Source organism: Miniopterus natalensis, chromosome 6 (assembly GCF_054644295.1).
Source record: "Miniopterus natalensis isolate mMinNat1 chromosome 6, mMinNat1.hap1, whole genome shotgun sequence".
NCBI lineage: Eukaryota > Metazoa > Chordata > Mammalia > Chiroptera > Miniopteridae > Miniopterus > Miniopterus natalensis.
The window spans coordinates 14122442-14148823 of record NC_142086.1 but is presented as its reverse complement, the minus strand read 5'-3'; the positions used below and the strand labels follow the sequence as shown (position 1 = coordinate 14148823).

The 26382-nt window shown below is 37.1% G+C and overlaps 1 protein-coding gene across 10 annotated transcripts in view; it reads right to left on the bottom strand.

Annotated features, from left to right (window-relative positions):
- Positions 1–26382, bottom strand: part of ROBO2 (roundabout guidance receptor 2) — a 557240-nt gene that overhangs the window by 64371 nt on the left and 466487 nt on the right. For all 10 annotated transcript variants that reach the window (XM_016201743.2, XM_016201744.2, XM_016201747.2 and 7 more), the window contains 7 exons: positions 22885–22966; positions 22305–22467; positions 20523–20689; positions 17076–17197; positions 9912–10143; positions 7287–7411; positions 4975–5146 (listed from right to left, as the gene is read on the bottom strand). In XM_016201743.2, coding sequence (XP_016057229.2) covers positions 4975–5146; positions 7287–7411; positions 9912–10143; positions 17076–17197; positions 20523–20689; positions 22305–22467; positions 22885–22966 — 1063 coding nt within the window. The remainder of the gene's footprint in view (positions 1–4974; positions 5147–7286; positions 7412–9911; positions 10144–17075; positions 17198–20522; positions 20690–22304; positions 22468–22884; positions 22967–26382) is intronic.

The window sequence follows — 26382 nt, the reverse complement described above, 5'->3', positions numbered from 1 at the left end:
GAAAAGGCTGAGCACACATTTTCAGCTTCTGTTCACTGCACAGAAGATTATGTTTGAAGCTTTCATTTCATCAATTTAGAGGGACTAGACAGACATATTAGGCTTTTCACTGAAACCTCAAGTGGGCCATGCCTTAGAACTAGAGATCAAACTGAGCTTTTGCCTTAAGAATAAGGTCGAAAGATAAACAGCTCCATACTAACAAAATGTAAAAAAAACAAGCCAGCACAAGCTAGTCACATAACTGCCTCTAGAACAAAATCAACACTCTTCAGAAGTTCACAAAATTTTATAGTATGTCATCTGTAATGTCTAGTGTACAGTAAAAAAAATTACTAGGTATAAAAAATAAGCAAAATAATAACAAAATATGAGAAAAAGAAGACCCGAGATCAAGAGAAAAAGAAATCAGTAGAAACAGACCCTTAGGTGATACAGATGTTGAAACGAGGGGACAAGAATTTCAAAGCAGCTACTCCAATATGTTCATGAACTTAAATGAACAGAGTCCTAATAAATAAATATAAGGGGAAATTTCAGAGGAGAGTGGAAAAAGTAAAAGATAACAAATGGAAATTCTAGAACAGAAAAGTGTATCATATGAAATAAATAATTAACTGGATACTTCCATTTCTGCCCATGAAGAAATAACAAGTATGGACATGCAACTCCACCATACACAAATAGAAACTTAGGCAAAATATATGTAACAAAGGGCAGGACTATGAGTAAAGGGAAATAAATAAGGTTAATCTTACCAATTTCATAGCTTTCTATTTGGAGGCAATTTAAATCACACCCAATAAGAATTCTTTAGTTGTACATTAGCATATATTACATGTATATAAGTAAAAGGCATAACAATAGCAAAAAGAAAAATGAAATATTTTCTAAGATCCTTATATTATAAGCAAATCCTAGAGTAACCATTGAAAAAAGAGGTATATTTAATAATCCAATAATAGACACAAAATATAATACAGAAAGTTTTTTAGTTCATCCAAAAGAAATCAGGAAATTAGATAAACAGGAACAAAGCTAGATAGAAAATAAATAATGAGATAATAGTATTAAGCCTAAACACATGGAATGAATTGAATTAAAGATAACAGTCTAAACAGGCCAATTAAAAGGCAAAGATTGTCATACTGGGTAAAAAAGCAAGAGCTAACAATATATATCTTTAAAAATAAAAATAAACATTAAATACAAAGAAACAGAAATAAAAGAATGGAAAAAACTATTAAACAGAAATAAAAGGATGGAAAAATCTATTTACCAAAATCAAAACAGACTAAAGACTTAATAAGATGATGGGCAATACTAATATCAGATAAAGTAAATTTCAGGACAAAAATCTTAGTAGTAAATGAGTAAGGCATTTCGTAATGATAAAGGGCAAGTTTATTAATAAGATATAACAATCCTAAAATGCATTCACTTAAAACAGAGTAACAAAATACATGAAATCTATATACAGAAAGAAGAAATGAACACACTTGAAATTATAATAAAGTTCCAAACTTTTTTATTAATTCAAAGAATAAATAGACAGAAAAACACTAAACACCTGAATAATACTATCAACTAATTTAACCTGACATTTATTGAACATACTGCTCTAAAACAGAAGAATCCACATACTTTTCAAATGCATAAGAAACATTCACTAAGAACAAATGCTGGTCCATTTAAATAAATCTCCACATTTAAAAGGCCATGTTCATACAATGTACATGCTATGACTTGGTGAAATTAAATTCGAAATCAGTAATTAAAAGCTGTCTGGAAAATCTCAAAACATTAAGAAATTCAACAATGTACTTCTAAATAACCTCTGCAAAAACCGGAAATCCTTAGGGGAAGTGGGAAATTCATACAAAATAAATAAAATTCTAGGAACAGATATCATCACTGAATTCTAGTAAGTATTTAAGGAAGAAATAATACAAGACCTGAAAGAATACTTACAAAATATAAAGGAGGAAGGAATAAATCCCAACCCATTTCATAAAGCAAGCAACCCTGATTCTAAAACCTGACAAAGACATTAGAAGGGAAAAAACAACTACCAATCAATATCCCTCGTGGCCAAATACAAAGTTATTTACAAAATGTTAGCAAATCAGATCCAGTAATATCTGTAAAAAGCATAGTATATCCTGACCAAGTGGGATTTAGTCCAGGAAAGCAAAGTTTATCTATCTTTGAAACCATTCAATAGAATTGACTATATTAACACAAATCAGAAGAAAGGAAGCAGATGATTATCCAAATACATTCAGAAGTATTTCATAACTATTTCATAACTATTAAAATAAATAAGCGAAGTTAAATAAGGTGATGATGATACTGTTGTAATAACATGGTTATTAAATAACAGGGAAGGAGGAAAGGCGAGACTAAATAATATAAGATGCCATTTAGACCGCTTTGCCAGAAAGCTGCAGCTAACACCCTGCAAGTCTTTCCCTGAAAATCACTGGGGGAAGGGGCTGGACAGTACACGCATGCCCAGTAAGGTCTAGAAAGATGCTTACCTGTCAGTCAACCTGGGAGCCAGTCAGTGGCCAGAACAGGCAGGGCCGCTGCAAGGCTACAAGCCCTGAATATTTAAACTCCTGGACAAGGGCACTTCTCTTAACCCTCTTTTGCACCCTGCGCAGGACTCCTGGCTCTCCCGTCGCAGGGGGTGTGCTCCCCTGCATTCCCTCCCGAGGCTCACGGCCATGTGGGACCCACCTAATGGACTGATGGACTTGAACTAGACGGATGCTCTCCCGGACTCAGTCCCACCGTGGCAGGGACACTCTGGGCACTGGGCCCCTTCTGTCTCTACTAAAGCCCCAGCTGCACTCTTTCAGGACTGGCTCAAGGGGCATGGACTTTACAACCCGAGGAATGAAACCCTAAGAAAGTAAAGCCTTTCCCACATCTCACCCTCCTGTGGGGGCCTGGAAAGTGCTCATTCCAGAGGCTCCCGAAGAACCCCACTCCCACCGTCAATGGAGGAATCCCACTTGTGTGATCCTCTGATAACAATAACAGAGCAATATATAAAATTAAATTTCTATATAATACAGAATAGTTGGAAGAGAAAATTTTATAAGTCCACTTAGTGTAAAAAAAATCAAATACTCAGAAAATAAGTTTAACACAACCATACTCGGAAAACCGCAAAATATTGTTGAGAAAAAATTAAGGTAAATAATGAAGAATAATCCTATTCTGGAGAGAAAGACTCACTATTAAAATGTATAATCTCTCCAATTTGATTTATAGATTCATGGTTTTCAAGAAACAATTCCAACATAATTTTGTAGGCACTGGCAAGCTGATTTGAAAAGTATATGAAAACACAAGCCTGGAACAGGCAAAACAATTGTGCAGAAGAAGAAAATAATGGAATATTCACATTACCTGATCTCACGACTGTCTATAAGCTACAGTAACCAAGACAGTGATTTGGCAGATGGATAGACATACAAAGAAATGGAACAACATAGGGAATCCAGGAATAGATCCATACATATGTGCTTAACTGTGGAAAGGAAAGTCAAAAATGATGCCAATGCAATTCGATATGTGTTTGGAAATAAATAAGCCTCAGCCCTCAAACCACATGTAATTACTTGAAGATGAATTACAGACTTAAACATAAAAGTTAAAATTTTAAAGCTTCTAGAAGAAAACATAAGTAAGTATCTTCACTATCTAGAGGTAGGACACAATTTCTTAGAAAGCATGAAACATGAAAAAATAGTTTGATAAACTGCAGTTCACTGAAATTTAAAACTATTGCTCATCAAAATATTATTAAGAACATAAGTAGAGAAGTCACAAAGCAGCAAAAGTATTTGCAACACAAACACATGGCAAAGAATTTGTATACAGAATGGTTTTATAACTCCTCCTAATCAGTAAGAAGAGATAAGCAACATAATTTTAAAAGGTAAAAGACTTAGAAATTTTACAAAAGAAAATATGTGAATGTCTAATATGCACATTCTGTATAATGCATAAAGTTCCTTACCATCCTTAATCCTCAAAGAAAACTGAAGTAAAGTACTTTTTACACTCACAAGAACAGCTAAAATTACAGACAGGCAACATCCGATGTTGGTGCAATGTAGAAATACTGGAAGTAATATTCTTTGCTAGTGAGACTATAAAATTACGCAATTTGAAAAAAAGTGTGTAAAGTCTCTTATAGTCAAAGTATTTCAATCCATTACCCAGACATTCCCCTTCTAGTTATTTCTCCCAAAGAAATAAAAAAAGTCCTCAAAATGGCTTACATAAGAATGTTCATTCTCTGAAGAGAAAGCAAAATAGGATATATTACACAAATTGATAGTGCTCAGAGATAAAACATGAATTGCTTAATATATATATGGGTGGATCTCAAAGATATTATGTTTAACAAAAGAAGCCAGATGCAAAATATTATATTCTGTACCATTCCATTTATATGCAATTCAAGAACATAGTGATCGGGAACAAATTTCTCTAATAATGATAGTAGATTTAATAGGGATTTCTTCTTCAGGATAGTATATTCAGATTACAAAGTTTCTTTTGGCCTGTTTCTGGTTAAATTTTGACTTTTTTCCTGGTTAAGAGAAAGCATATAGATTTGAAACATAATGCGCTTTCTTCCGTAATTGCCTGAGTTCCTACTATATGCCAATGGCATCAAAATTACTAAGGAAATTATTGATTAAAAATCATTTCAAACAACCTTTCAGAGGTTAAACTCTTAGTAATTATAATTTTAAGAAGTTCATGGGAGTCTTCAGAGCATGAGCAACTGATAATCATTTTTTTTGGTAAAAAACTCTCGCCAGCAAACCCAGTTGCCTGTCCCTGCCCCTGTCACTCGCTACTGCAGGAGCACCGTGGGGACGTAGCCCTGAGAAGGACCTGCTTGTCGCCAGCCGCGGGCTCTGAGCACGGGCCGGGGCCGGTACTCACCGATCACGATGGGCTGCGGGTCACTTCGCACTCCGACCCCCGCGCTGGTGCTCGCGGCCACCTCCACGCGGTACTGGACACCGGGGGCTAGCCCGCCGATGACCACCGACCGGATGGCTGCATCCACACTTTTGTTCACATGAAATCGTGTTTCGTTCCCCAGACACCAGATCTACAGGAATGCGAAGTGGATAACAAAAGAAGGCAAAATGATCATTTCGGACCATTAGATTGATATGTTAGATTAAATATTTTATTAGTGATCAATCTACTTCCTAGACTTATAGGAAGGACAATTCTAGAAAGCCTAATTCCTGCAGTGTGGGTGTGCGTGTGTGTGTGTTAAGGAAAGAACAATAAGGAAAGCTGACACGGTGCCATGTTCCTTCGTATCCGATAATCCACATTGAATGCTCCTAACAAAGTAATTCCCTCAATGCCTCTAGATAGGGGTCCCTGGTTGAAAAGAGCATTTGCATATGGATGAAAACATAAATTCCTCTGCTTAATTTACTTATCGAGATTTATTGTACATATAACCTATTAAGATATGGTGATTATGAGTTGTAATATTCAAAGTGTGCAGGTGAACATCTAAGTAATTTATATTTCATTTAAGAAAATATTAACTTGCACAGAAGTAGTTAACAAGATTAATTGACTTAAGTTATAGGTATTGACTGAGATGAGATTAAAGTGAATATTTACATGGACAGTAATAAATATTAATATTGATCAATATATCCACACACACATACACTTGCATGAGAACAAAGTGTGGGAAGTCTTGGAACACTGATGTGAAGAAAGCTGGATTTTTACTTCTGGTAAGATATAAATTTTAAGGCATACCATCTTCCGTTACTGTCAAATGTGTTATAAGAAGACTGTGCTATGCGCACATATTTGTATTCATATTATTTAGTATTTTATAATCTAGACACAAAAGAACACACAGCGTTTACTTCTGACATAGTTAAGTTTCTGAAACTATTTCTTTAAAATAACTCTTGTGAATTGTATATTTCTTTGATTTACACCGTGATACTTGTGTTACTATGGAGGAATATTTAGTCCTGACCTAATTACATATTATTACCAAAATATGACAATTTCTTATGATTGAGAAAGTTTATAATTTATGACACAAATTATCATGTTGTAAAAAATCAATTTTTAAGTAAATGAAAGTTTAGGATATTTAGTCTAAGATGATACAATAGTAAAATCCTAACCTTATTAAAACACACACGCATACACAATAGAAGATTGTTACTCTTAAAACAATGTGTCCTAACAGTTGTAAAACTTTAGAATCTACATAATTTTCCTATTTTAAAGCACCTTAGTCTTATATTTCTTATACACATGTTTTTATAATGTGGAGTAATTTTAAGTGCTTATGCACATTCTCTCCATTTTTTCAGTAAGTTAACCACTGATTTCAGAAAACTCTATTTTAAATTCATTATTTTTTTTCTTAGAAATAACATAATTCAGTCTGCAATGTTTTGAGTGAAATAATTCAGCTTAATTTCGCACAGCCATTAATTTCTGGGGTCCAGTGGGGTGTCTAGTTTTCCATCCTAATAGATCTGTCTAGTATATAGTTGTCAAAATATGTAAATATTTATTAATAACAAAATAATCATAGTTTTAAATTCTTTGCCAGGTTTAATGTGGAGGTGTCTTACTCTCACCGGTGGTCTAACCACATCACCTCCCCAGAATCTTATTTCTCAAAGTTACACGTTTTGTCTCTTCAACATCAAATGATGATGAAGAAACAATGGATAGATACTGTTTCTAAATAGCAACTAGCTCAGCTGAAAAATGAGATAAAACCATTTTTTTGGTACAACAGTGTTTACAAAATTTGTTTTTTTAATGGCTTCTTTTTTTGAATAAAATATTTTACAAAACTTCAGTAAATTGATAGAAGCAGAACTGAAGAGTGGAAGTGGTGTTGCCCACCCTCCTAGTCACAGCCCACGTCTCTCAACTCCCGAAGCATCTTTTTCTGAGAACACAATTCAAAAACGCTGCTCTAAGGCTGTTACACAGAAATCTAATAGCAAAAAGCCACTCCACTCTTGTGGTTCACTTGTGCAACTGAGTCTGCGTTATCTGTGCCCTAAGACTTAGGTTCCAATCCCCTATCCATTTGTTTCTTGGCCTGTGGCACAAAGATATAAAAAATTAATGACACTCAGACTCAAAAAGAGGGACACCGGAGATGGAGCTCATCCATGTGGCACTGAGCTTCCCTGGGACCCCTCTGCGTGGGCCTTCCTTCTTGGCGCAGGCCCTACCTTGTACTCCTGGATGATTCCGTTCTGATGATCTGGAGGGGGAGGATCCCAGGAAACACTGATGCTTGTGCTGTTGTGGCTTCCAACCGTGAGCACGGTGACAGACTGCGGAGGGGCGCTGGGGGCTGCAGAGGAGGCAATCAGAGTGAGCACAGGCTCTCGCGCCTGTGCGCCAAGGGGCCCGCAGAAGGCGAATGCGGGGCAGCGGGCAGGAGGCGCTGGCTGCTGCCAGGAGCGCACAAAGCAGTCGGCAGTGACGGGTTTATACACTGTGTCTTACAGAGTGAATGGGTTTAAAGCAAATACAGTAGCTGTGGCAACAGGTACTGATCAGTGAACGTCACCGCTAACGTTCTGATGAGTATTTTCTGTGTTCCCAGCACAGAGCTAAGCGTCAGATTTAATTCTCACAAGCACCTCAGCAGGTAAAAGCAACAGGTAGAATCTGAACACAGGTCTAATTCTAGACCTTTGATTCTTTTGACTCTCATGGGCTCTCTTTCTGAAAACAGAACAAAATACTGCTATAAAAATATTCTGAGAGTATGTAAACAAAATTTTATTAGTCATTGCCTCGGAGTGGTGGCCTTATTGACAACCTATTTATTTTAGTTTACGTTTATTAAATAAAAGCAGAAATACAGCTACACATTTCATCAACAACAAAAATACTTGTGTTTTCATATCGGGAAAAATAATTGTTCTAAATGGACTCATAATTTAAGATTTTAGACTTATTTTATATTGATGGGCAAGGAACTTTGAAGGGAGAAATGAAAACAGTTCATGTTGGGTCAAATGTGACACGGACACATTTTAACTTCTTACTTTCTCTTCTTTTATGGTTTCTCCTGTAATCACACTGAGGAAAAAGGTGAGTGAGAAAGATTTTCTGATTTTAGACTGCAGTGTCTCCCATAAAAGCGTATGTGAGAGCTAACAAACACTAATTCTAGTGGAAAACATAAATTCTCAGTGACTCCCTGAGTTTAAAACGAAGGAAGAAAAATCAGTATCAAAATACTAACAGTCAAAACAAAACTGAAAGGATTTTATATAAAAGGGTCTATGCTTTCCTAACTCTACACAGTTTTAGCCCTTTGAAAATATATACAATTGAACTGTAAAGGACATTTTTAAAGCCTATCAATAAAGTCTCCCATGTTCGGTAAATTTGTCATGACACATTTCCCTGAGGTATGATCATATTTGCATTCAGATGTGATCACATTGCTCAAAAGCATGGCACGTGACGTAAGTCCCGCCACTTGTCTACCAGTTTTGCAGTTATGAAGTAGACTGCATTGAAAAATCCCTTGTGAGAACTGGTTTCTCACTGGCCGTGCTGCGGGCTGGGAGAGAACCCCATGCCTGCTTCCTGACAGGTCAATTACTCCTGTGCTCAGCTCCTTTCTACAGATGTGAGAGAACCCAAATCGCCGCTCAGTGCTCCGGGGCACAGGCCAGCTGAGTTCCATTTGCTACCTTCACGAGGCCTCAGAAATCGGAGCTGAACGGGCCACAACTGGTGACCAATGCCTAATGCAGGGGAAAGGCCTAACTGCGGCGAAATTGAGTTTGGATGTGTGCTTCCCACGCAGCATTCTGCACTGAACTACCCCGCTCGGCAGTTCTGCACATTTTCAACGGAAAGTAAAACGTAATGCTGATGACTCTATTATACATTTTTAGTCATTTTTTCTTTACATTTCCTAAAGATAAATTAGTCATGCCTTTAAAAACACAGACTTCTAAGGTGATGATATTTTCACTGTGTTGCTTATTATAAGACATACATACTTGGAAAGCTCTTTGGTCACACATGAGCATCTACATGTTAGCGTGAGCAACCTATATACATTTTCTTAAGGTTAGTACATTAATTTATATTAAATATGTTTAGAAAAAAATATTTTTTTATGGGAGCATATACAAAAAATTAGTAAAAAAGCAGAAAAGGGAAGAAATATATTCGGGATGTGACTTTTTTTTTCACTTTTATGATAGAATATATTATAAGCCTCTAGTTAAGTAAAGGAGACACTGGTAAATGGAGGTGGAGTCTTACATTTATTTCATGTCTATCACAGGTTGACCTTAAAGTGCAGGCAAGAAAAGTTCCAAAGAGGAGAGGGGAGGAAAGGACACCAGGAAGAAAGCTGTTGCAAACAGCTTTCTGAATTAGAAATTATGAGTCAGACCGGCAGAAGCCACAGGGAAGGACACTTCAAGAAGAAAATGTCATGCTTTACTGTGTCAAAAAAAGAGGAGGGACAATGAATAGCCTGTGCTCTTGAGTTCCCAGAAGCTTGTCTTTCAACGAAGCTAAGTGAGCCTAATCCATGTAAAAAATATGTGGAAAAATATTATAATCAAATTCCAATGTACTGACAAACAAGATTTGGGGCAAGTGTTTACAAATTACTGAATGTCTTTTTTTTTTTTTTTTTTAGTTGTCAGATTTTATGGAATTCTCAGAATAAAAAGAGAAAAATAACATTTCCTGGATTCATGTTTAGAGTCTCTCTTGCTACTCTTCCAAGAAAGATGATAAACTAGAACTTCAACAGAAATTGGTTTCATTATGGTTCCAGTTTGGTTAATGTTAGAAATCTAAAGACTGACCTTCTTCGGTAGTACGGACTGTTTTAGATTCACTATCCATTCCTTGGAACTCATTAAAATAAGGTCGAACTTTAATTTCGTAAGTCACGCCCTTCTTCAGGTTGACTAAGACAGCATTTCGCTCATTTGGGACTTTGGCGTCTAAATTCTGCCACGTTGGTGTCGCCTGCAGGCCTGAGGTCTGACGATACATCACCCGGTAGCCTTGAATAAACTGGGGCTGGCGATCAACCTGAAAAACAGAGCAATAAGCTTCTGAAATGGAAGGGAGTGTTTCAGACGTTACGGGGATCCACTCTCATTTCTTTGTCCCTGTTGGGGTGCTCATCAGCCATCACCCGAGTGACGCCACGGCTTTCTAACTCACACCCAGCTCTTATGTGCTCTTCCAAATCTGAGTTCACACCGCTCCCAAGTTACTATTCCCAAAGGGACGAGTGGAACAACTCTCTCTCCTGTTTAAAATCGTTCACGGAATCCAAGATACCTACTTAATTCAAGTTCTTTGGATTAGCACAAAGTCCTGTCAAGACCTAGACCTGCCGATTTTCCCAGCTCCGTTTCTTATCTGCTTGTCCCTTTTCTACCCACAACAATTGCTGCTTGTGTGGTTGCATATAATGTGCTCCTCGTCAGGGACTGCCACTCTCAGCCCTTGTCCATTCACTCATACCTTTGCTCACTCAAAACAGTGTTTGGGTTCCTACTAATAAGCACCAGGAATTTTCCTAAAATCCGGGGATAAAAAAGAGAATGAAGTAATCAGTCCCTGCCTCATGGTGCGCAGAGCCCGTGAGGAAGGCCGGCATTGCCTCACGATCACCCGACCAATGTCCAAGTTGCGGTCCCGACAAACAGACACAAGCCAGTGCTGGGGCGGAGACGTCCAGGGAGCTAAGGGAGCCTGGAGGGGAGAGGAAGCTGGCTGGAGCAGGAAGGAAGGTGTCCCTGATCTACAAGGACAGTGGGATTTCCCCAGTGGAAGGAAAGCGGGGACAGCTTGTGTCCAATCCCTGTGGGTGGAGGAAGCATGCGAGAGAGACTGACAGTTGTGTAGCTATAGAGTCTGTTTTAAATGCATAAAAAAAGCTTATTCCCCTCAACAAATATTAAAAATTTGTATTAATTTACCAGTAGCCCCACCACTGGCACAATTTGACAACTTTCTTGATTCTTTCATTCACTTAAGCTACAGAGGATAAGCGGCTGTTTTTAGATGAAAATATGAGATTTTGAATCTGAAAACTCATATCAAATAGAAATTTAAAAAAACTTTTTTGTTCACTCATAATAACTATATAAAACCTAATACATAAAAAAGTAAGCCAGAAATGAAACATGTTCTCTTAATACATTTACGAAGCAATCTTTACTGAAGTATTACCTTTTTTTTTTTTTCTCATTTTCAAGGAGAAAAGGACTTTTAGCTTGCTTTTTAATGTCTTGCCATGTCTCCTGACAAATATAACTTCCATAGCACCTTCTCCAATTAACATCCCATATATTACAGTTTGCTAGTTATGCTCTAAAAGGCCTTTCACTCAACAGATCTCACAGTCAAGGGAAGTGTAAAATTTAATGGAGAAGAGGTGGGAAGACCTCGTTTTAGGAAGTTTGCGGAGAGAGGAAATAGAAGAGGTAATGATAAAAGGAGGTAATGGTGACTTCGGTTTGTTAAAAATTTCTTTATTCAATTGTTAACACATTATAAACAAATGCTATTCTTTCATGTATTAAATTCTAACTTCTTGAGTTGCAGCATTTACAAAATTTTTGCAGAATCTCAGTTAAAATATCATGGAACAGAGGGATTTCTTTTTTCTGTATTTAGAATGTCCAAGTTAGAAAAACTCACGAAGTTGGTGATCATAAGCTTGTGTGTTTCTACGTACAGCTAATTCCAGGATCAGTGATGAGCATCCAGGAGTAGGAGCTCCTTTCCCCGCCTGGCAGCTATCTAACCCTCACGGATTTGCTGAAGTCAGTGCTACTCTTTAGGAGATCAGGCCATGAAAAAGAAAGCCCAGCTCTGATGCCAGAGCCATGACCTTTGGATCCTTAGCCATGCCACACTTTTGTGTTTTGTACCAATGGATGTATTTTTTGAAAAGCAGCGGTTTTGACATTATAAAACTAGGCAACTAAAAAGCCAAAAGTTGAATTTATGAGAGCCAAAGAGAGATACCCTTCATCAAAACTGTCACTGTTCAAAAAAATCGCCACAACATATGTTAAAACAACATTAAGCTTGCATTTTATAAACTTCTCTGCATTCACTTTAAGTGAATTTATATACTGAAAGAAAGACATAACTCACAATAATAGCTTGTTAATACTGAAAGAAGCAAGCTGTGTTTTTAAGAAGAACATTAAGCAGCTGTTTCCAGATGAAGGGAGTCTGTAAATCAGGGTAAATTGGTTTTATCCATGTTTGGTTTTCATTAATTAAGTGTTTTAGGGACTTTATGAACCTAATGTTTACTACACAACATTACCTTGCTCACTTCAGTGTACATGCCTTCAGCCAGTATTTTCTAATGACCCACTTAATAACTAAATAGTTTAACCCGATTGTGTGCAGTTGTAATGCATTCTTTTTCAGAAAAAAAATTGTTGTCACAGGTGGAAGCAAAAATGAAAATGCTGAACATTACCTTTGCAAAACTAGGTGGGATTTTTATTGGCTATGCATTCTACACCATTGACTTCTGAAGCACATTTTGACAGGTGGTCATTTTCAAGTTAAACCATATGCTTGTTACTAGTTTTATTACCATTCTTATTATGAGTCTGGCTGGACACAATTCCATGGGTTTATAGAATTTTAAAAATTGGTATTTTCTGAAACGTGCATAAAAAAAAGTTCTCTTAAGGAAAAAGTGAAATGATGAAGAGAGGTTCAGTCTCAGCTGAGTTACAGCTTAGTCTCTTACACTTTCTGAGTCTCAGGTTACTTAATTTACTCAAGTAACACCCATATTACAAGGGCACAGTCACAATTAGAGGACTACTATAGGTTAAAGCATTTGCAAGTTTTAGAGATGCACAATGACAAAGCATCATTGTTAAGTAAAGGATATTCTAAAAAAGGGGGTCTACATGTGGCCTTCAAATGATCACTTATATTAAAATGTTTAAGTCAGATGCTTAATATATATCTTTTCAATTAAAAAAAATCTACCTAACCTGAAAATTGAAAATACATTTTCTTAGGTGAGTTTTGTCTGCTAAGGGACGGATCCGGATGTGGCTGAGTTCTGAAAGCCTATTTCGCTAGGACACTCTTTCAGCTCCAGGAGCTGTAATATTTAGGGGAAAAGAGTCTGTGATACTTTTTGTCCTTGAACAAAAGCAAAACACACATGCACACATACACACCAGAATATTTTTAAACATAATATTTACTGTTATTTTCTTTGTGGAACAGCCATTCTCTTATCATTTATGTCTACACTCATTTTAAAATTGGTCGTTTTTAGAATGCTAACTATTGATGCTTCAAGATTAGTCTTGTGGGGCAGGTGGACGGTTTTCTAAGCACAAATATCATGTATATTTGGTAACTAGATCGTGCCAACCATTGGTAAACCACCTCCCTTGGCCCCAAGTCTGAACACATGGGCTGGGGTATATATTTGTCCCTTTAAACCCAACACATCTGTAACTCAAACAATGTGATAATATATTTTTTAAAAATATGCACATTTAGGAAGTTAAAAATACGACATAAAAATAAAATAGTTGGTTATAATGTCTTTGAAAACCAATCTCACCCCCAGTCTGGCTTCATTTCACTACACTTACCTCTCAACTACATGCTTCTCTCATGGGGAACAATACTTTGTGATATAACTGAAGATTTTCCTTTTCCTTTTTTTTTTAATATATCTTTATTGATTTCAGAGAGAGGAAAAGAGAGGGAGAGAGAGAGGTAGAAACATCAATGATGAGAGAGTCATTGATCGGCTGCCTCCTGCACACCCCCGACTGGGGATCGAGCCCGCAACCCGGGCATGTGCCCTGACCGGGAATCGAACTCTGATCACCTGGATCTTAGGTTGACGCTCAACCTCTGAGCCACGCTCGACCAGGTGAACATTTTCTTTTAAAAATAAAAAACGCATGAAAAAATTGAGTTGACCATTCAACAGACAGCTATTGAAAGGCAATTTCATAAATGATGCTTTGTTCTGAAGAAACAGAAATTAAAATTACAGATTTCAGACTCTCAAAAGTCAAGCTCATGAGGGAGAGAGATACAAAAACTAGAAATAACAAGCTTCTTGGGATATAAAGACACGTATGACAAGGTCCCTCTCCTGAAAAGACTCCCAGATTACTGACCTGCAGTTTTGATATAATTTGATGTATTATTTTTAACTCAATGACTTTTAAAGTAATTAATTTCATGAACATAATGACTGATTCTTATCCAAATAATTCCCACATTTAGAAGCAGCTTTAAAAAGCCCCTTCAAAATTCCCAAGAGAGCAGAGAAGACTTTTTCAATTGAGAATGAGAAAAAATATGCTATTAAAAATACAACTATCTTGGCCTTGTTAGTTTTGTATCTAGTGAAAGCTACAGAAAGATGGAAGAGGCAAGGCAGATAATACCCCTACTGTGCCACTGATGAGGTCATTATGTTCCTTTCATGGGAACAGAAGAATAGAAACCATTATATGCAGAAAATAGAATATGTCCATGTGAAATTATATAAAAAATGGAATTAGAAACAATGTAATCCTAATCATAATTACTCTTAAAATATTATAAATTTAGTTTTATTTTTGTTAAAGTACTGCTCAATTTTGTACTAGGGGCCAAAAATGTGACTGATCAGATGGTCTGGTTTAAGAAACAACAAAATGCCCCATCCAGGAGCATATGTTGAAATTCCACCATTAAAAGGCCTTCAGTTCAACTAAGTATCTATCTACATTTTATCTTTACAGTGAAAACACTACAAGCCAATTTGAAGTAAGGAAATTCTAATGCTATTGTTATCTGTAAATATACATGGGATATTAGGAACATTATTCAACCTGTCTGCGTTGGTTTCCTTTTCTAAAATTATAAAATTAAACTAAGTAGGTTTAATGTCACTAAGTTTCTCCTGTCCTCAGATAATGCCTCCATATTTCTTCGTAGAGAAGTGGATGAGCGGTGATACCTTCTCTGGTGTTTAATCGCTCCTCTGACTGAACCTCTGTCTGTAGGGAGCACATCTGCACGTATCCCTGGGCACTGTCAAGAATGCACAGGGTTCCCCCAGGCAGACCTGTGCTCCCCACATGCACATCGGGCTCAAACTGGCTCTCAAAAAAGGCTGTTGAACTGTATTTGTTCAATGGGTTTATTACTGAGAGGACACTGGAAAAACTCAATTCACTGTGTTTTCTATTTCAAACATAAGTAATTAAGAACTGATGAAAAATAACCGGGCAGTTTTCTTTTCTCACCTTTTGTTGAGGAAGTGAATGGTAATAGGGGAAATAACTATTTCCCTAAAGAACCTTGGAGGAATGGTAATTCAGATTTCATTTTTTTTACTTATAGTCATTCTTGTACAACAAAAACAAACAAAAACAATAAAAATAGAGAAATAATTATACTTTCTAATTAGGATTACGATTAAAGTAAAAACTTTTCTAGGTATCCCAAACTAAAATGTCCATTACATATACAGTATACAAGATCTATCACACCACAGGAGGTTTAAAGAATATGTGTCTTCTGTCATCCTAATATAGTTCCTTATGGATTTTTAAAAATTATAATAGAGGGATCTTGGGCACAAAGAAAACGTTGGCACTAACTGTATTAGGCTAGGGGAAGATTATCTAGCTCTTCTCAAAACAAACACACATGTAGACTCAGGTACATGCACAAGTTGTTAGCATTTTCTAATATGACTAATATGGCTATTTTTATGCTATTTGTAGTTTCTGCTGAAGTGGCTACTATGTGGTCAAAACATTTTGTATTTTAAAATAATAGTGGGCAGGTAGACATTCATTAATGCATGCAATTGAACACTTTGGCATATATTAAAATATTAATTGATTTCTTAAACCCATTAATTTTTTATTATATGTCAAATTATTAAAATTATAAATATATATGTTTGGTGATGCTGGATGAGATTCAGATTAAAGAATATAAAGATGTTTGGTTTAAATTCACAAGAAATCTTCATCAAAATTAAAATCTTTTGTGCTTCAAATAACACTATTAAGAAAGTAAGAAACAAACCGCAGATTAGGAGAAAATATTTACAAATCATATATCTGATCAACAAGTTGTATCTAATATATAAAGAATTCTTACAAGACTATAATAAGGAGACAAACAATCCAATTTAAAAATCGGTAAATAATTTAAACAGACATTTCTCTAAGGAATGTCTATTTATGTTAAACAAAGCATTATCATATTATTCAACAATTCCTAGATATGTGCCAAGAGAAATGAAAACATATGTCGACTTGTACACAAATGTTCACAGCACCATCATTCATGGTCGCCTAAAGTAGAAACAACTTAAAGGTGCATCGAATGGATAAACAGATGTACATGACATATCAGTACAGGGATGGAATGCCATTAGGTAATAAAAGGAACAAAATATTGACACATGTTATAACATGAATGAACCTCAAGAACATTATGCTGAGTGAAAGAAGCCAGACACAAAAGGCCACGTATTGCATGATTTCATTCCTATAAAAGCAATAGGCTAATTTACAGACAGAGTAGATTAGTGGTGCAAAATGAAACGGAGAAGCCATGGCTAATGGGCACAGGGTTTCACTTTGGGATGGCGACGTGTTTAAAACCAGGTTTCGGGGATGATTGTACAACCCTGTAAGTATACTAAAAACCGTTGAGTTGTACATTTTAACCCTGCTATATGAATTATATCTCAACAAAGCTGTTAAAAATTCAGAAGACAGAATATGTTCTGTTTATATTGCAATCAGTCTTTTTCTTATATTTATTCTTTTATTTATTGAATTCTTCTCTTTTTGCCATTACTTACGCCTTGATTTTGAATGGGAAGGGGTTTTATTACTATTTTTTTAAACTTGTTCTTTCTTTTTTGGCTAGTTTTCTTAAAACAATAAAAGACACTACTATTAATATGGCCTTTGAAAACTTACCGTCCATGTGACTTGAACAGTCGTGGGAGTCAGTACAACTGGAGTGTGAAGACGGACTATGACATCTCCTAGTTCCTTCTGTACTTGTCTATGGTCCACGCCTTGTGCTGGTGGGCTGATATCTGCAAGTTTTAAAAACTCATAGTAAAATTCCAATGTATATTACATGAGCCAATATTATGCCATTAGAAATAATCACAGGGGAAAAATAAAAACCCTTTATGACAAAAACATTAAAGAGTATTTATATACATACCACCATGCTCGAACATAATTTGAAAGATTATATTTATCTTCACTAAAATAATATTAATAAAAGAGTCTATGAAATCCCTCACCCCATTCAAATACACTATTGTGGGAAGTCTCATTATTTTCTTATTAAAGCATAAAATATGCTCTGTGTGAGACTTCTCTGGAAACATCAGTTTTACATAGATGTTGAAAGACAGTCTTGGGTAGTTAGTAGAGTGATATCTGAAAACTGCTGTTGAGGAATTTATTTAATTCTCTGTCCCGATTAGTAAACTGTGTGTTCTTACTCCATCTATTTCAGTCTAGGAATGTGGAAGAAAAGGAATCAGAGGGACTGGAAAAGTGAATTATGTTACTAAAGGTAAACAGAGTGAGGGAAAGAAGGGGAAGACGCCCTCTAAATCCACAAAAATACTTCTGACCAAAACACTTAGAATACTGAGAGAATGCTGTAAAGTAAGCCCTGGTCAGTGTGCTCGGTGGTTAGAGCATCGGCCTGTGCACCAGAGGGTCCAGGGTTCGATTCCCAGTCGAGGGCAAGTATGGGGGCTGCAGGCTCAATCTGGCCCTGGTGGGGCTCCTTCCGGAGGCAACTAACGCGCGAGTCTCACATCAGTTCTCTCTCCCCCCGCTTCCACTGTCTCTAAAAATCAATGGGAAAAATACCTGAGGGTGAGAATTACCAACGACGACAAAACATTCTAACGTGACAACAGGCGATGCACCTGCTTTTTGAAACTATTGCATGGGGTGGGGCGGGGGAAGGAAGGAAAACAGAGTTGCCATGTTTAGAATGACATGGCCTCAGCCCTACCTTGTTCTGGCCCCTTACTTACCATTCACTTAAATACTCTTCTATTGTCCCATATAATGGTTTATGTTCTGTGTCCATTAAAAATATAAATTATAGACTCCCAAGCCCGTGAAATTGATGTCAAATACTGAATTTCACACATACTGAAATCAGCTTCTTTAACTGGTGCACTATAATGTTAAGTTGATTTTTTTTCCCCCTCCAACTACCTTATCTAAGAAAGGAAGTCCAATTTAAATTGATTTATTTTCTTAATCTCGTTTTCTTCTGTTTTCTCGGGCCACAATGCCATACTCGTGTAAAAATATTTTAAGTGCATATTTCAGCCATAACTTAAATTGGGACATAAATAATTAGGAACTACACTTTGGTGATTTTTTCCAGTTCCACTTTTTTCATCCTTAACATAAACGGTATTGCAAGTTTGATTTAAAACAAAACAAAAAATTAATGATTAGGTGCATAATGTTAATGTTTGTGGACATATCTATGGTCTATTGTGATGTTGATGGTGCAAGTATTTGGTGGCTTGTTAAAATAATTCTAAATTATATGGTATTTAATATCCTTAAAAAATAAGAGCTCATACAGCAAAGTGTTCTTTGAAAGGAAGAGCTTTACAAATTGCAAAGCTGCTCAAAGTGGTGTCAAAAAATGGTCCTGACATTCAGACAGAAAACATGAGCTTTCCTATTAAACATCTGTTAAGAGGACATAAGTCTTTTTTGCTCTCTATAGTCTCTCAACTGGAACAAGTCAGATCACAAACAACTTTTCATTAATCTTTTTTGACCTTTACACGGAGAAGTTATTTTATGAGTCAAGATTTAGTGACTGGCACAGTTATTGAATGATCAAGGTCTGCCGGGTTTAATCACACCCAAAGTCGTCCACATTCTTTTATTTCCCACCTTCCATTCTGACTAGACACAAAAACTATTTCTATCTACACAGGTAAAAATGATCCAGGTACCATAATTTCCTGACTTAAAACCATACACCTTTTCCTTCTCAAGTTCAATAATTTAATTTAATTTACTCATTAAATTCAGACACAGTAAAAACAATCGGATCCAGGCAAGGTAAAATATAACCAGTCTCAGGTCTTCAAATTCCTTGTTGTACTTTTTCTTTCTCTTGAGACAGGTTCTTTACCTACAGGTCCTTTATCATTATGGAAAAATTAATCACATTACTGCGGAGAGAACAATAGAGAAGTGGCACCGCCTCCTCCCTTCACTGTCACCATGTCAGCAACGTTGCAAAATCACGTGGTAACTTTATTTCACTCGATTCCTGTAAGGAGCCCTTCTCCGTTATAATAGCATGCTAGTAACTATCGCTGAACTACATTGTAATTATAATAATATTTTATGGCTGTATGGTGCTTTTCATAGTATAAAAATACTACTTTGAATTATATCTTGTACAAAGCCTTTTACAAATAAGAAATAGTTAACCCTTTCTCAAGAACCCTGTGGGAAATAGGTTGTAACAAATAATAAAGCCACCATTTCTGTTTTATTAATTATCTTTTTCTACTAGTAGGAAGAGAAATTATAATGCTATATCTTATATTAACTCCTAGACTCCAGTGACTTCTCATTTGGAAGAGACAGGCTACTAAAGATGAGGGGAGAAATCTTCCATTTTCATCTTATAAAGTTCTGGGTGGGTTTTGTTTTTTGTTTTTTTTTTTTTGTCAAAAGAATTACATACCTTGGCAGAAAACGTGATTTACCCCTTTCTGAAACCAATTGCTCCTTTAAACGTCTGGTTTAGCAAAAGACACTGTAGCGATGCTTGTCAAACTTGTCAAGAACATCAGCAACATCTGCTGGGCACCTGAACACAGACTACTGGGCCCCACCCTGGGAGCATCGGAGAGGGGGCCTGAGAACCTGCATTTCTAACCTGGCCTCAGGTGATGAGATGCTGCTTCCATGCAAACCACACCTTGAGACCCACTGCGCTCTAAAAACAGAATTCCCGAGCAACAGGGAGTAATGATATCTTTATCAGGACATCTTACCCATTCCAGATCACTTTTTGATACTGTATAATTAATTTCCAAGAAGGAGAAACGTTTCTTCCCTTTAAAATACAGTAAAGCCCTACATTAGTTGATTCACTCTTACTATGTAAATATATCTCATTACTGTGTTTATTTTGTCTTAGATAGACCCTGACACTTCCAGAAAGAAGACATACTCACCAAGGTGAACAGCACCTGGCCTTCTAAACAGCCTCGGATCTAGTGAGTCCTTATAATGAGCAATGCAGACACATTTATCTTTCCTCATGCCTCCTTTTGTTCTTAAAGACCCGCTTTACTGCCTGCTTCTAGAACCAATCATGTCTACAGCTCTTGAAATTACCTTGTGTGCGTACAGGATCTGACATGGGGCTCGGGTCACTGAGGCCTTGGGGGTTGATGGCTCTGACCATGAACAAGTAGATGGTATTGGGCCGCAGTCCTCTCACTGTGTAGAGGGTGGTCTTTACATGGTTTGCCACCGTCTGCCAGCTATTGCTCACTGATTGGCTGAAACACGAACAGACACTTCAGTTAAGGCCCAGTCGTAAAGGCACTGGAAATGGAGTTGGGTATCAATGACAGAGGTTAATGGCCGAAAATTACACACACACACGCACACAAAACGCTTGGAGTGTTCAGCCCGATAAATGAAACATTTGGATGATTTCAGTTTATTCCACAACAAAGCCGAGCCCACCTAACGAAAGTGCCATGCACAACACAACTAAACTCAGCCCCGGAGATGTGACAGCCCTTTGCTAATGCACAGCAGCCCACTAAATGAATACCTGTAAAGGGAACAGAGGCCAAGAGCACAACATCAAGTTTATACAATAAATATGGTCCTCGTAAATGTGTATATATATACCTTGAAAAGAATTAACCTGTAGAAAGAATAAATGGACTACAGAGTAAATTATGCCAACACATTTTCCTGTTACAAGGTGTGTTTTCTTTGGGTCATTTCCACATGCAATATTATAATAAAGCCTTCTAAAACTACATATCTGTAAAAGAAGAAAGGAAGCATGGAATGAGCATTTTCCCTTGGTCACGTTTTTCATAAAATCATACATTACACAGTTCTGTGATTGCCCATCTTGGAATGGCTAACTATCTCTGAATCCCTTACAGCAGCCACAGACGGCATGCCCGCCTAGGGCACTCTCTCTAAGATCAAATGTTCCTTCTATTCAAAGTGAAGAGAACATGCAATTTTCGGGGCCTCTCATTTATTTTTCAGAAGACCTTATGCATCAAAGTGTGAAAATTCAAGGAAAATTATATTTTGAAATTTGAAAGTTATGTATCCATCGTTACCTTAAATGGATTAGGAGAGCCTAAAACGAGAGCATTTTTAAGCATTTCTCCTAATGCTTGGAAAGGAGAGCGGCTATCGCTATCTTTATAATGGCAAATACAAGCACATTGGAACTGAATACGAAACTACATTTTCCTATTTGTATAAGTATTTCATCAAATTCTCCCAGGACAGTTTTATAAAGACATTTGCTATCTTATAGTCTATATCCTTAAATTGATGACAATTAATTCAAATAACAATTGGACATTTCTTTTCAGCAACCAGGGGTGCATAAAATCAATTTTTTAATTGTAACTTTTCAATTTTTCTCTTAAGTATACCCAATAGATGTATTCAAACATTTAGCATAAAAACATTGGGATTACTTTAAATTCTGCTCTAATTATTTAGGAAGCGAAGTTCCAGTGTTCTGTCCCTCAATAAACATTGAGTAACTTATTTCATTTAAGCGTTTTAATTAATGCCTGGTTAAATAATTTTCTGCCTGGTTCTAATGCTAAATTCTTATCTTGTATCCTTATGATGGTCAAGGTAAAGAGAACAGCTAAGTGATTATGTCCTGAATTAGGTCCCTATAAACTTAGGCAGGGACAAGACATACTTAACCTTATAGTTAAATTATAAATAAATTAAAAACACTGCAGTCTATTCTTGAATAAGATCAGACTTAAAGGCAAATTCTTAAAATGTTCTGATTGAACCTGTCCTTAAAACACAACAGCAGGACAGCTCACGTGAGATTTTAGGACATAGGAGCTAAAGCAAAACCCAAGGGAGAGAACAGGAACCGTCCCATACCTGAATGCCTCAATGATATACGAACTTGCCGGGAGGGCTCCAGGGGTACCTGGTTGCCAGGACAAGGTGACACTGTTCTTAGTAACATCAGTGACCTGCGGTTTGGATGGTGGTCCTGGCAGGTCACTTAAATCATAATTTTTACTGATTGTTGCTCCGGATTCTATAGAGGACAAACAGAAAAAGCTTCATTCCTGAACGCACGCGCTGAGACAATGCTTAAAAGAAAAACAGTCCATTAAAGAAGCTGACCCAGACAGGGAGCGATTGATCCGCAGGAACAAAAGTATGTCCCTATTTGCTTCTCCTAAATGTTTACTTTCACACATGATCGCTAGAGTTGCTTTCTCTTTAGATTGAGAAAATAAAGTAACAAAGTTGTCAAGGGAAAATGTATCGAATCCCTTACACGCAAGGCTATGGGCCAAGTGGTGCAGGCATTGAAAAGTGGCATAAGACTGAATATTTACTTTTAATGAATTTAACACATTGATGTCTTCTTAACTTGGTATTCAATAATGAGGTAATCGCGGACATGGACTCAAGATTTCTTCTGTTAAAATAATAGCAGAGAATTCACCTGTCACATCCAGCACAGCGCTCCAGGAAGTCTCCCCACTCGAACTTGTGGCCACACACGTGTAAGTGCCAGTGTCAGACATCTAGCGTGCAGGGAAGGGAGACCAGTAAAGTGGTTTAAATACTTTGTTGAAAATATCAAAAAGTTAAAAATACTAACTCTTTCCCTTTAAAGAAATCAGTGTTCAGCTATAAAGTGTAGCCGTGTAACAATGAATGGAATATTATATCATTAAAGAAACAAACAATTCACGCCTATAGAAAAACTGAAACTTAGAGCTAAAAGAGAACACAGAAATAATCTAGCACATGACTCTTTTTATAGGTTTACATAAAAGTTGCCATTTTATCGATATCAGTTAAAATCGTTTTGCTATTTATTTATTCCAAAACGCTTTTAGGAATACTTGATAATATCAAAAGTTCTGTTTTACAAATGTAAAAGGCAGGCTACTCCGTGACTGTGCCGTGACAAAAGCCTCAAGGTCAATAAAACGTGTAACTCACAAGCCCTCTGGGCTCACGCTGCAAGCGCTCACTGGCCTCAGTTTAGGGCCAAAGGGAGAGTGAGCCTGGGGAGGGGACCTGACGACCACGCAGAGCAAGGCAAGTCAGATGTGGAATTAACGCTCTGTGATGAACATGAGTCTAATTGTGGATGAAATACGGGCGTTCACAGAATATAATCTCTGCTGGGTTCAAAATGTAAGTGTATCGATGACTGAACAGTCCACAATTGATTCTCAAGTAAATCTTTAGTGCATGGATGTTACTGCCGCCCCACCATTTTAATTGATTTTAAATACCATTATGTATTTTAACCTAAGTTTCAAATGGCCCTGGAACGTCCTTCTTTGCCATATTATCTCCATTACGCGGAGTGAGGATGGGGGATAGCCTTTGTGGAAAACGCGATCCTTTCAAATGTGGCTGTGCACGCATTACAGTCATTAGACATCTTTTCATTTAAGAAGCATCACTCACAAACTAAATATAATGAGCTGAGGTTGGATTTTAATGGGATGTTCATTTGAATATGGTCTCTGAAAGAGGGAAGAATTTGCATTTTATTATAGCTGTTGAACTAAAATGTAGCACTTGCTCTCACGTGCAAACGCCAAAAGGAGGGTAGGCAGGTAATGCTTCCTAACGGAGCTCCTTGTCATCGCGTGGAGCTACAAGGCTGACATTAGCTGTGGTAGGTATGTTTTAATGAGGATTCGAATAGTCTCCTTCTCAAAAGATACAGATTCAGCTACCAATTAGCTGAACTATAGGAACACAATGTTCATCACGCCTCCCCCCCTTGCATTAAGTACCGAAAAAGAAATAGTGAGACACAAAGGACTGTAACCTACAGGAAGTCTTTTGATACACGTGAAATACTGTAAAACAGGTTTTTATCTCCCTTTAAAGGCAGTCATGCTACAGAAAGAGAATCCTTTTTTAGGGCTATCGAAACCCTAAATATCACTGCAAAAAGTCACTCCTATATCATCATCGCCATCCTCAGCACGTTTTTATTCCTTCCACTTTAAATAGGACCTTTTCTGATCACACGCTCTTCAGGCCTTTCCCACCCTTCTTTTATCCTTAAGCAAGTGCTTTAAACAGAGATTCATGTGCTGTCAGCCGCCTCACCTACTGTTCTCCTGTCGTAGTTGGCTGCAGACAAGCCCCCTGGAGCCTGCATCTCAGACAGGCTCCTCAGGAGCCTGCCAGAGGGCTCCAAGTTTGTTTGACATCATCAAGCACCCACCTTTAATTGCTTCTTTCAAACATTACTGGGGATCCTGACTGTTCAAGCACAACCTCTAATTCAGCAGTACAGTGAAACTGCATTAACCCCCATGGCCCGAGTCTGACGTTAGCCCAGAGAGAAGTTAAAATGTTTACTCAAGGAGAGTTGGGGCGAATTTTTTAATAACTCCCATTTTGTTTATAGAAGGTTAAGCATTATTTTACAATCAATAAAATGACAAGCTAAAATCTATATTAATTTATATTTTCTTTTAACTGAAATCCAAAGCATTTTTTCTGCTTAGAGCAATTATTAATGTCTGTGTCTCCAAATTAAAATGAATTTAATATATTAAAGATTTGTGTTTCTGGGTGTGCATGCACACAATGTAAAAATAGAGTAGTTCTTTCTTCTGTGTATTTATCTCTATGATACAATGATGACCACAAGCTAAGCGTGTGATTGCAGATGCATTGGCACTGTAAGAGAACACTGTGCTCATTTTAAAAGAGAAAATTCAACATTGCTTTTTGAGTTTTTTGTGTTTTTTTTCCTTGATCTTGATTCCCAGTTTCTCCCCAGAGACCAGATTCTACTAACTGTTCTTCCATGGAATCATTTTCGGTTAATTTTCTTTGTGCACTCTTACATCAACCATCTTAGTTCTGGCTCTCATTCCCAATCTTTCTATCGCTATAATATACACTCAAGCATTGGCATAGTGCTTGCTGCATGTAGGGAGATTCTCTATATTTTGTTGAACGTATTGAATAGAATATACTTTCAAAGGGCAGGTGGCCCTTATGACACATCCTCTTGGTAGTCCCACCTTGTATAATCCCTCACCTGAGTGTGGGAGGCCTGTTGACTTATTTCTGGCCAACAGGATAGAGCAAGGGTGGCTGGATGTCATATTTGTGATTATGTTGCATAGGACTGCAAAGCCTCTCTTGCTAGGAGATTCTCTCTCTTCTTGACTTTGAGGGAACAAGTCATATTGGGAATATCCATATGGCAAGAAACTAAAGGCAGCCTTCAGCTAACAGTAATCAAGAAGCTGAAGTCATTGGTCACAAGAAACTGAGTGCTGCTACAATCATGTTGTAGAATCAAATTTATCCCCAGTCAATCCTCAGATGAGACACAACCCTGACACCTGATTGTAGACTTGTGGCCCCTGAAGCAGAAGACCCAGTTAAGTCACGCCCAGGCTTCCAACCCATAGACACTGTGAGATAACAGATGTGCCTTTTTAAGCCTCTGTGTTTTTGCTGACTTGTTACATGGTAGTACACAGCTAATACAACACTCAGAAGCAGGTATTTGTTTTGATTGAGTTGATCCTGAAGCAGGTCTAACTTATTTAATTCGCAGGAATGTTCATCCACTATTAAAAGGCCAGCAAGGCTTGTTCTTGTCCACAGGTTTACATTTAAATTCCACTGCAACATAACCTAAAATGTAAGATTTTCCATCAACCAGCTAAGCTTGCCTCCCGTGTATTCAGTCTGATCTCTTTATTGCTTCCGCACAACTGTCTGGTCAACCCAACTTATCCATATTTCCTTATAAACTATCTATGTTCATGAGAGTATATCAGAAGCATCTGTCACTTTGAGATTATTTTAATATTCTATTAGTATTATTAGCTTTATGTGTTTAAGATTTTTAGTTTCACTGATTATGTACATACAGGTTGGGATGAAGGTGTAAAAAGTATCTAAGTCTGTTAAAAATTTGTGAGTAATATAAAGACAA